Source organism: Syngnathoides biaculeatus, chromosome 22 (assembly GCF_019802595.1).
Source record: "Syngnathoides biaculeatus isolate LvHL_M chromosome 22, ASM1980259v1, whole genome shotgun sequence".
Classification (NCBI taxonomy): Eukaryota; Metazoa; Chordata; class Actinopteri; order Syngnathiformes; family Syngnathidae; genus Syngnathoides; species Syngnathoides biaculeatus.
In genome coordinates, this window is record NC_084661.1 from 17,765,767 (window position 1) to 17,777,525 (window position 11,759).

At 46.0% G+C, this 11,759-nt stretch overlaps 2 protein-coding genes and 1 pseudogene across 3 annotated transcripts; 1 reads left to right on the top strand and 2 right to left on the bottom strand.

Moving 5' to 3' along the window:
- Positions 1-17: 17 nt before the first annotated feature.
- Positions 18-2,693, bottom strand: LOC133495091 (dual specificity protein phosphatase 13B-like). The gene is made up of 4 exons (XM_061809302.1): positions 2,531-2,693; positions 1,913-2,072; positions 1,464-1,684; positions 18-1,008 (listed from the first exon to the last, which is right to left on the bottom strand). Exons 1-4 carry the CDS (start codon positions 2,568-2,570, stop codon positions 791-793), a joined length of 639 nt encoding a protein of 212 aa, XP_061665286.1. The 5' UTR covers positions 2,571-2,693; the 3' UTR covers positions 18-790.
- An 82-nt stretch (positions 2,694-2,775) lies between these two features.
- Positions 2,776-5,309, bottom strand: LOC133496014 (dual specificity protein phosphatase 13A-like; annotated as a pseudogene).
- On the top strand, positions 3,538-11,702 carry samd8 (sterile alpha motif domain containing 8). Of its 2 annotated transcripts, none has more exons than XM_061809301.1 (6): positions 3,538-3,671; positions 6,288-6,856; positions 7,732-7,827; positions 7,929-8,046; positions 8,166-8,316; positions 9,155-11,702. In XM_061809301.1, the coding sequence occupies exons 2-6, from the start codon at positions 6,300-6,302 to the stop codon at positions 9,457-9,459; spliced, it is 1,227 nt and encodes a 408-aa protein (XP_061665285.1). In that variant the 5' UTR covers positions 3,538-3,671; positions 6,288-6,299; the 3' UTR covers positions 9,460-11,702. The 2 variants fall into 2 exon arrangements, with proteins under 2 accessions (XP_061665285.1, XP_061665284.1); XM_061809300.1 differs by lacking the exon at positions 3,538-3,671 and adding an exon at positions 4,418-5,462.
- The last annotated feature ends 57 nt before the right edge of the window (positions 11,703-11,759 follow it).

The window sequence follows — 11,759 nt, forward strand, 5'->3', positions numbered from 1 at the left end:
CTGAAAAGTGGCCAGACAAGTAGAAAGTTCAGATGATGTTCACGTTTTATTCTGCAGTATCTTCTGTGCCTCCGGAGGAAATAGTTGTGAAAGTTTATTTATTTTTGGGGAAAAAAAGTCGGACACTTTTGAGGATTAAGAAAACATGAGAAACATTTTTTTAAATTGTACTAGAGTTTTTTTTTTTTTTTTTCTAGAAGTTTGTGCTTCATTTTTACATTACCAGGAAAAACAATTTTTTGATGAAAGCCAAATTTTCAGGAAATCATTGATTTGCTAGAGGTCATTTGGATTTTGGAGGGGGAAAAAATGTTTTCTCAATACTTTCATAATTTCAAAGAAAAGTGGTATATTTTCAACAACAAAAAAAAAGAAAAGCTGCCCATCAGTGGCAAAGGATTTGTAGACCGATGGCGTTCCACAAGGACGTATAACCACATTTCACGCATGGTGTCCAAATTCTGGTGCGTGGGCAGCCATCTGCACTCTCGAGTTCCGGGACGGGTCGGCCGCTTGCTTTTCTGAAGGCTCGGAGGCGCCGCATATTTAGTAGGCTCGCGTCAAGCCTGTTCCGGAGCGTTCTGTGAGTTTTCAAGAAGGCACGATGACAGTTTAGGCCGCCGACGCTCGCACGGGCTCGCGGGGTTCCCAACTTCTCCAGGACTTTTTCCAAATGAGTTTTTTGTTGAAATATAATTATCATCTTAGGTATAACTTAAAACAAACAAATCTCTCGAAACGACGGAAAAACGACGCTGGCCGAGCAATCAAAAGACGACAGTCGTTGAATCTATCGCGGCGTTTCCCAGGCGTTCGGTCTCCCGCGCCGCAGCCGGACGTCCAGCGCCCGCAGCTGCTCCAAGAAGCCGGCGTTGGGCGCGATGTTGCGCTCGGCGCCGACCGCCTGGACGGCCGCGGCGAGCGGCATCTTCTCGTGGATCATCAGGTAGGCCAGCACCAGGCTGGAGGAGCGGCTCAGGCCCATGGCGCAGTGCACCAGAACTCGCCCTGCGTGCGCGAGCCAGCAAAAACGGCGCTTTGTCACTTTCCGGAAAGGAAAAATACTTTTAGAGGCAAAAAAAACAGATGTTACGGCCTAATTACAATTTTACAAAAATTGTATATTAGCTTTAAAAAAAAAAGTTCATTTTCATAGATTTTGAAATTTTTCGAGATAATAGTTGTATTCATCGAGAAAGAAATCACGTTTTCTCAACTTTCTGATTTTTGCAGGAGGTAATATTTTAAGGCAAAATTGGTTCAAGTTGGAATGTTTTTTTTTTTTAATTTAGAAAAAAAATCTTTGCAGGGAAATGATATTGTTGAGAAAATATTGTATTTTTTTTTTTGTACTTTTTGGGAGATATTTTGGTGGATTTTTTTTTACGTTGGAAAGACTCGGGTCATTCGGATTTCTGGGCACCATCGGAGCGATTGCCACGGACGCGACCGACGGTTCTCACCCGCGGGCGAACTCAACGCGGTCCGGATGAAGTCGGCCGCCGGGTAGAAGGAAGCGCTCAGGTTAAAGGTCACCATGTCGTAGGCTTCCACGCCGTGATAGGCCAACTTGATGTCGCGGTAGAATCCGGCGCCCGTCCGGACGTTGAACTTGCCGTGCGCGGCGTTAAGCACGTGGCTGATGGCGTGCGCCTGCAGGCTGCGTTTGTCTTTGGCGGCGTACCTGAAAAAGAGGGCGGGGGGCCGGGGGGTGTTTAGCGTCTCGTTTGCGGAAAATCTCTAGGGTGAGGACCCCTGGAAGTGGCACCGGCAGACTTCCTGTGCATTGTCAGGCACGGATTCTCGAGACATTTTGGGGTGTCCGCGCACGATAAGCACGCACAGCAAATTTGGAGTTTCCTTAAGTGTCAGGAACGCGTTGAGTGCTCCGAAAGGGCGACTTCCGACTTACATGTCTCCCAAGTAGATCCGGGGCCAGACCTGGTCCATGTGGTTGTACCGGCTTCCTTTCTTGGCCCACATCAGTCTTTGGAGTTGGGACGCCGGGGGGGCCTCGTAGCTGGCGGGGCTCTCGGGCTCAGGATGCGCCACTTTGGCTTTTTCGACACGAGCTGGTCCATAAAAAAAAAAAAAAAAACGTAAGAAATAAATGCAGCACCTTCGTCACGACACACGTCACAATTGTCAGTTTTTAAATATGAATGTGCAACATATTAAGAGGGCTTCACATTTTCCAGTTTGTTTTTTTTAGCAAATGTATTCCAAAAGGGATTGACTTTCTTTTTCTTCCTTCTCACCAAACTTCCATCCTTTCTTCCTTGGATGATCCCCCCCCCCCACCCCCTCCTTCTCTTTACTTCCTTGCATTCTTCCAACTGTCCTGCTTTTTCTTTCTTTCTTTTCTTCTTTCCCTCCCTTCCTTCCTGTTTCCATCCATTCTTCCTCTCACTTTCCTTCCTCTCTCCTAATCTACACACACACACACACACACACATCCTCACCCGCAGCACATTCCGAGGCAGTAAGACGCACTCCGTGTTTGTATTAGAAGGTACGACGAGACACTTACGGCGCTTGGTGGCGACGCGGGCGAACGGGCTGGACGACATTTGTCGCGGCGGTCGACGTCCTCGTCCGTAATCTACCCGGCGAGCCTTTTTGCCTATTTTAGCTCTGGCCCAAAAATAATTGCGCCGAAAGGTCAGCCCGGCCGGCCGGGGAGCGGCCCACACCGCAAAGAACGGAGGGGCGACCCGGATAGTTCACTTTGTGTTTAGGACGAAATTGAAGAATACACTGTACTGTATGTTCAGTCAGCAAAAAAAAGAAATAAAAAAAAAAAAAAAAAAAAACTTTAATTGTAAACCTTACTAAATTTATCAGCTTAGGTTGCAAGAGACTTACATTTACTAACTTGGTACAGAAGTACAATACTTGTGCGTGTGATGATTTTAAATCATTTTTTATTTTGGTGACATGGGTATGTTGTTGTATTTTGCTATTTTTGGCTGTTTGTATCTTGCATTTGGTTAGAGTTGAGTATTTTTAATTCACTTTACATTTTGTTTTGAGTAAACGGTGCATTTTAAATGATTTCATACGATTTATTTAAAATGGTTGTCATTTTTGTATTGAATCACATTTATATTAATTTGGGTCTTTTTATGTCATTTGTAATTTGGTGAATTAGCATATTTTAAATAATGTCCCATTGGTATTTGGTGATTTAATTTTTATTTTCACATTTGAAACCAATTTACAGGGACGTGTATTTTGAAAATGTTTTAGCAGTTTTTAAAAAAACATTTTAAATTGATCCTGACTTTTTTTTTTTTTTTAGATTTTCCTTTTTTTTCTATTCGTGTATTTAAACGAGTGAACATTTTTGCTGATGTTTATATTTGAATGAAACGTGCATAATTGAAAAGATTTCCCATGTGGCTCTTGACAACAACGATTTTCTCTGGACATGTTGCGATTTGAAAACGTTGCTTCTGTGCGTCTGCGTGTTTTCCAGCCAGCTCCCAAGATGACCTTTTTGGCGGCTTGACGATTTACTGCAGCGGCGGACGCGGTCGTGGAGGTTCCCGCGAGAGTCGGCCGTCCAAGGCTCGCAGCTGCCGGAGGAAGCCCGCGTTGGGGAAGATCCAGCGGGCCTCTTTCACTTTGCCGACGGCCTCCAGCAAGGTCAGGCCCTGGCAAATCGTGAGGTACGCCAGCACCAGGGACGCCCACCGCGCAGTGGACCAAAACACTGGCTGGATGAAAAGGGGGGTGGGAAACATCCTTGGAACTCAAATCGGCCCTCCCCATCGAAACGAATGGAAATGGCATGAATGGGTTCTGGTGGGACGTGACCTTTGCTGCTGCCATCTAGTGGTCAAATGTCTGATCTTCACTTGCATGTCAAAATGTATTTTGTGCAGTGGGTAGCAGGTTTCAAACTAGATTTTGTTTTTTTAATGTATTCCAAATGTTCACCCATTGTGGGTGAGTCCGGAACGCATCTCGTGCAATTGAACGAGTTCACCGCAGCACATCAGAACGTTGACGTACCGCCGCTTGTGGCGAGCGCGTTGTCGATGTACGCCGCGCACGGAAAGAAATAGGGCGACAGGTCGAAGGTCGGCGAGTCGTCGGCGGGCACGCCGTAATAATCCACCGAGGGTCCGTAGAACCGGCGGCCGCCCTCGCAGCGCTTCGCCCCGTGAGCCGCGTTGACCACGTGCGTGATGCCCAACTTCCACAGGACGTAGCGGTCGTTGGCCACACACCTGCGTGCACCATAGTTGGACTCGTCGCCGAAGTCTGAAGAATCGCTCACAAGTGAGCGGTTTAGCTGTCGGTAGCACAGTCGCAGTCGCGTACTCACAGGTCGCCAATGAAGAGGCCGGGCCAAACCCGGTCCACGTGGTTCCCCGAGCGCTTTCCTCCAAACAAGATCTTCCTCAAGTCTTTGACGGAGGGAGTCGCGCGTGTTCTCTCTCGTCCATCGCAAATGCACAATTCCGTAACGCTGCAGTCCCGCGTTCAGCTGCGAGTGTTTTGACTGGGCTTTGACACGAGATGGCAGCTGCGATTCGTCTCAACTTACACCGACGAGCCCGATTTCCGTTGCGACAGCACGTCGTCGTTGGTGAGACGCGTTCACGCTTTCCACCGACTCCATAAGGTCATCGCAGGTCATTTAGCTGTGGAACAGTCGTAGAAATGTTGAGCTGTACGGTTGCGTAGTACTATTTGTCTTTCCACTACTACTCATGATGATTAACAGCAAGTAGCAATGTTTCGAGCTCACTCGTCACCAATGTGCAGGATTCATTCTAGCAGAACTTGCATGTCTCCAATGGATGTGTTTCCAATTACACCATCTTTTGTGTCACAGAGGTCAGAGAACACGGGTGATAGGTGAAGCGTGGAGTTTTTGGGTCTAAGGACTGTGGCGACGTCATTGGAAAGCTATCCATATACAGTTGCTAGCATAGCAGTCGTCGTGTTTAGCGCAGCGCTCGTGCCACCAACTCAGTCGAAGTATTATTTCAAGCAGTTCTCACGGGTCCACATGACAGTCGGTAGGGTGTTTGGTAGTCTGCCCAAAATGCCCGAAAGCGACCCTTTAAGAGACACCAATGGAGCAGGAGTGGGTTAGTTTTACAGTCAGGCCCAAAGCGTCACAAAAATGTGATTTGGATGCAAAACCAAGCCCAGTTATATCAAACCAGTGCAATTCGGGCAATAACAGAGCACAAATGAGAGATTTTCTCGAGTCATTTTTCGTTGCGCTTCTATTGTGGACATTACCTGCCGAGTGACGTCACGACGGAGCTGGACGCCAAACAGCGCGACATGTTTGCAAACAAGCGCCGCGATCGTCTTCTCCTTCGGCGTCTTCTCCTTCTTCCGTCAAGCGACATCGCTGCCATGAGTCGCCCTTCCAGCTGGCCTTCCTTCGGACCGCGTCCGCGGCGGACGGCGACGTCCTGTTGAGATTCCGGTCCCGGGTGGGTGAGCCGACGATAGCCGAGCTAGCTCGGGCGGCGAGCCGCCTTCGAGGCGACGTCGCCGGCGTTTGTCTTCGTGTTGCGTTGCACACGCTCTCCAAAATGTTTCTTTTTGACATATCGACGGCTTATTGGTGTCGTTAAACTTGTGGTGAACGTCTTTGTTCGCATTACAATGTTTGTAACTTGCCCAGTCTGCTAGCAGTCTGTTAGCAAATGCTAACAACTAGCGACGTGTTCACGGAGCATCTGTTCTCATAATGTAATATCGTAATTCGCCATTTTAGCGGTTTCACAGAAGAAGCTGAACTCATTAGCTGCACCCACAATGAACAGTCTGTTTCGTATTACTAGTTTTTTTTTTTCTAAATACAGTATTTTGAAGATAAGTGGCCTAAACGTGAAAACGGAACAATTCACTGAAATGTGGACAACAGCGTTCAACTGTTTTTCACCTTCAAACCAAAGCAAGCTTATTTTGATGCATTAAAATGCAATCATCCCCATCACATCCACACACATGGATGCCAAACACGCACGTCACAATTTGAAGAACAATGTCTCGAGCTGTCACAATCAGGATGCTGCCCCAAAGACCACCGCGACCCTTGAAATGAATCTTTCATGTACCACGAGGGAGAGCCTGCAGCAGACCACACTCGAGGCTGCTTGGGTCATTTTTCACCACAGTACAGCTGATTGATGCTTTGAAAAGTGGGGGGGAAAAAAATGCCCAAATGCACGCATAAATATCTGTTCCCCCGACCTCCAGAGTCTGTCATGTATTTTTCGACTCATAATAACTCTCCTATGGTTGTTTTCCAGCATTTTGCGTTCATGCGAACCAGCGAAATGAGCCCGCCGAGCGTCCGGCGCTGGACGCCCAAGCACGTGGCCAAGTGGCTGAAGGACGAGGGCTTCTGCGACTACGTGGACCTGCTGTGCCACCGGCACCGGCTGGACGGCACCAGCCTGCTGGCCCTCAGCGAGTACGACCTGCGCTCGCCCCCGCTGGAGCTCAAGGTCCTCGGCGACATCAAGCGCCTCATGGCGTCCGTGCGCAAGCTCCAGAAGCAGAACCTGGACGTGCTGGAGGAGCTGGGCCTGCCCTTCGACGGGCACTCGCCCGCCGCCTCGGGCGACCGGCTGTGCAACGGCGAGGCGGCGCGCGACGGCGCCGACACGGCGCCCGTCGGGGAGGAGTACCAGAAGTACGGCGACGGCAAGTACAAGCAGCAGACCCGCCGGCTGGATCCCGAGTGCTGGAAGACGGTGCTGAGCTCCGTCTACGTGGTCTTCGTGTTTGGATTCACCTCCTTCGTCATGGTCATCGTGCACGAGCGCGTCCCCGACATGCGCACCTACCCGCCCCTGCCCGACATCTTCCTGGACAGGTGGGCCGACGCTGCAGTGCCACCCTCGAAAATTGATCGTAGCCCTCAAAAACTTTGCTTGAATTTTAAATGTAGCTTTTTTTTTTTTTAGCATCCATAAAAACACACCAAACAAATTTATAAAACTTTTTTTAATAAGCTAAATTGCGCTGTATAAATGCATACAATAATAATAATAAGCGGGATGTGATTTTTTTTTTTTTTTTGCTTTAATTCGATGGACATTGTGCCGCTCCTGATATGTGCATCTTGGCCATTAGGGGCAGTACAATTCATAGGTGACCAGTTGAAGAAATAGAAAGAATTCTGTCGCAACTAAGATGCCGTACTAATCGTTTTTTGCAGAATGGTAACAATAAATGCCTCTGAGTATTGTTCCGAGAGTATTATTTGTATTTTAAAAAAAAAAAAAAAAAAAAGTTTTTAAACCTTTCAGGATAAAGTTGAGCTTGGTAAAACATCTCTACCTTTTTCTGATGAGACATTTTTTCATCGTTTAGTCAGTTTAACAAAACTGAAGTGTAAAACATTTGTAAAGTCAATGAAGAAAGGTTTACAAAGGTCATATTGATACCAGTTTTGTTTTGTGACTCGGTTAAGTACACGACGTGTAATTCCATTTGTTTGATGTTTACACTTACAGAAAACTGCAAGTATTATTGGCAATAAACATGAATTGGTAAACTTGGAAGTCGTGCCACTCGCACGCAGTACCGAGACGCTGTTCTGATTCCACCTCTCAAAGGTGGAAATTGTGGGTGGATGGTCGAGGATGTCTTTCCGTTCCGTGACGGCAACGTTTGGACAAAACGGCGACGGAACAAACGATGGCTTTGCTCCCGGCGCTCAGTGGTCTCCTTTTGTTTTGTCCACAGCGTGCCTCGAATCCCGTGGGCCTTCGCCATGGCGGAGGCGTGCGGCGTGATCCTCTGCGTCATTTGGCTGCTCGTTCTGCTGCTGCATAAACATCGGTACTGTTCGGCGGTGACGTGGATGTGAACGTTTGAGGCTGGCGACTGCGGATCAAAATGACGGCAATCAAATGAAAGCCAATTGCGTGCCGTCTTGACAGGTCCATACTCCTGCGCCGCATGTGCAGCCTCATGGGTACGGTGTTCATGCTGCGCTGCATCACCATGTTCGTCACCTCCCTGTCCGTGCCGGGTCAGCACCTGCAGTGTTCCGGGAAGGTAACGTCGGCCCGCTCGGCGCGTCTCGCAAAGTTGACGTGGTTTCAAAAAAAAGGAATTTGACATTGTTCCCGGAAAGAAGGTGACGGGTTTTGTCGTCGTCGTCGTCGTCTTGGCAGATGTACGGCGACACGTGGGCCAAGCTGCGGCGGGCCGTGGCCATCTGGAGCGGCTTCGGCATGACGCTGACGGGCGTTCACACGTGCGGCGACTACATGTTCAGCGGACACACCGTCGTCCTCACCCTGCTCAACTTCTTCGTCACGGAGTGTGAGTCGCCCACCCGCGTCACTCTTTTCATGCTCGGCCGTACAAATATGGAATCCAGAAATGCATTTAAAACTGCAGGAAGTTGCTTATCATTTGAGCTGCTACACGTATGCTATATGTAAATATAATGAGTTGGTTTCTTTATGCTTTTGTTGCCAATTTCTCATCTCATAATGGCTGAATATGCTTTTATAAATGTTTACTGACCTGCCATCAAAATACAATATAAAATAGTTATGCTATAACTTGATATGTAGTTTGAAAACTTTAATAATGGGTAATGAAAGGTTTACTATATTGGAATCTTTAAAATACATCTGATTATTACATATGCAAATACTTGCATTTGTATAAAATTTAAAAAAATATTCAAATTCTGAGTCCAGCTTTTGTTTAATAATTCTGTAGAAATATTTTAATTTATTTCCATTTGTGTATTTTTGTACAATTATTTTTTTTAGCTTTTATCTAACATTTTGCACTTATTGCATATTTATTGATTTTGTATTTTTTTTTATGTAACAGTTATTGTAATGTAATATTTGTCTTTATGCATTTTTTTTGCTACAGTTTTCATCTAATTTTGATCAATACTTTGCAATATGTGTATTTTCTAGTAATTATACCCAAATAGTTTTTCTTGTGTACTATTTGGACATTAGTATATTGGATAGTATTTTTTTTGTAATCATGCATTTTTCTCTGGAGTTTATATCTGTACATTACTAATGTTTGTTGTTGAATATTAGTGTATTTTCCCGTCCCAAAGTAGCATTTCATCCGTTTTTCATTTTCGTACCACCGACGTGAAACGTGTTGTGTTGTTGTTTTGGGGCAGACACGCCTCGCGGCTGGCACTTCATCCACACGCTGTCGTGGGTGCTCAACCTGTTCGGCATCTTCTTCATCCTGGCGGCGCACGAGCACTACTCCATCGACGTCTTCATCGCCTTCTACATCACCACGCGCCTCTTCCTCTACTACCACACGCTGGCCAACACGCGCGCCTACCAGCAGAGCCGGCGGGCGCGCATCTGGTTCCCCATGTTCTCCTTCTTCGAGTGCAACGTCAACGGGCCGGTGCCCAACGAGTACTGCTGGCCCTTCTCGCGGCCCTCCGTCCTCAAGTTGATCGTCGGCTAGAGTGACTTTACGCGGGCGAGCCTTTCGCGTACGGGATTTGTTGCATCAAAAGTAAGCCAAAATTGTCTGTTGTCTTAACTGTGACTCCGTTTGCCAATGACGTTGCGCTTTGCCGTAGATTTTATTAGGCAGAAATGTCCAAAAAAAAAACCAAAAGATTAGGGTTGAGGAGCTTTTTCCTTTCAGGGGCCATTCAACATTTCACCGGGGGAAAGTACAGCAGTCACTTCAGATGGGAACGACCTGTCAAGAGTCTTCATTCGGATGTTTATATTTATTTTTATATATATTAAAAAATATTTTTGCGCCACGGTGGATCAGCTGGTAAAACATTGGCCTCAGAGTTCTGAGGACCCAGGTCTGATCCCGGCCCCTTCCTGCGTGGAGTTTGCACGTTCTCCCCGTGCCCGAGTGGATTTTATCGGGGCAATCCGGTTTCCTCCCGCGTCCCAAAAAACATGCAACAATAATTGGACACTCGAAATTGCCCCAAGGTGTGATTGTCAGAGTGCGACGGTTTGTCTCCATGTGCCCTGCGATTGGCTGCCGACCAGTTCAGGGTGTGCCCCGCCTCCTGGCCGTTGACAGCTGGGATAGGCTCCGGCATTCCCCCCGACCCTTGTGAGGATAAGCGGCCCCACAAATATTTTTTGCCTTGAGTGCATACATTTGAGTCTTTTCGGGTGGCATTGAACTCAACTCAACTCGCAACATGCAATTGTTTGTCAGACATAATTCAAGTGGTTTAATTCCACTTCCAGTGAAAATGCACTACCAAATAAAATTGTAAAAATTGGAATATTTAAGAACATAAACTTTGCCTTAAAGTCCATAATGGGAAACGCCTTGGCCGGGCTAAGGCAACTAGCGAGAATGTTGAGGCAGTTGTAACTCTTTCAGCAAGGGGTTATTTGAACACAATCGGTGGGGCAACACATTTACACTGACAACATAGCAATACAACCAGTTCAGGGTGTACCCCGCCTCCTGCCGTTTGACAGCTGGGATAGGCTCCAGCACTCCCTGTGACCCTGGTGAGGATAAGCTGCGAAGAAAATGGATGGATGGATATAGCAATACAGGCTCATCTTCTTTATCTGTGTAAAATGACAGCTGCTTACTGAGTCACAGTAGTAAAATGTTTTACTGTACATTTTTTGTCTTTTGGGTCATTTTGATGGGCAAAGATTGAGATATGAACGTGAAAAGAATTTGTCAAGGGACCACGTATTTGAATTCTGTTCCACATTGGAATGAATTTACTTTCCCTTCGAAATTGAACACGTAACCCCGTTATGACAAGTATAATGTATTTCAAAACAAATCTCTGCATTCACTTTCCAGGCTCTTGAATATTAAATGTGGAAGAAGTGATGTGCTGGAAATCCTGTCGGGATGCACTTTGAAATGTGGAAAAGTAATTCTCACAATTTGTGTGTTCAAGTTTTTTTTTTTTTATTGTTTTTGTACAGTGACGTGGATCGTATGTTCTGGTGGAGCCACACGTGGTCCACGTGCCACAGGTTTCATACTGCCAATGTATAGTGTTAAAGCAAGGACGATGTTTTATTTATAGAAGGGATATTTCAGAAATGTATGTGAACTTGTTCAATTGTTTGTTTTGTAACTGAGGCAGCGATGTGCACGTTTCACGTCTGTGATGGGGAATTTTTTTTTTTTTTTTGGGGGGGGTGAGTACTATTTTAATGTAACTACACTTGTTGGAAATTGTTCTTTTAATGTAATGTAATAACAAAACAGCAAGCCTCGGCCATGGTTTCACATCTGAAGTCGTTTGTGATATAATGGTGGAAAACCGACGTTTTTAAACTGTTGGGTTTGCCTGTCCGTCAAATGTGATCTGCCTTTTTTTTTTTTTCAATTATTATTGATATTATTATTAGCCCCTGCAAATTTGTACATAGACAAGCCATTTTAGTTGAGAGTATTTTGCTGGCTTGGAGATGAAATGCTCCATCCACCGGGTAATCATGCAACGAAAATTGGCCCACCATAAATGCTTTGATTGCTACGAGAATAACGAGACTTGATCCGCCTCTAAAACGTGCCAAATATCATCCATGTCAAGCTTTGAAAATGCCAATCAATTATGATTGTCCTTGAGATCATATTGGGATGAAGGCATGCGACAGACGCCGGGAAGACACCAGGGAAATGTTGTGAAAAAATGCATGTCTCCTTTGAACACAGTTTTTTTTTTATTATCAATAAATAGGCAATTAAAAAGACGCATTTTTTTTGTTTGTTCTGGTTTAGTATTTCATCAAATTAAAATACTC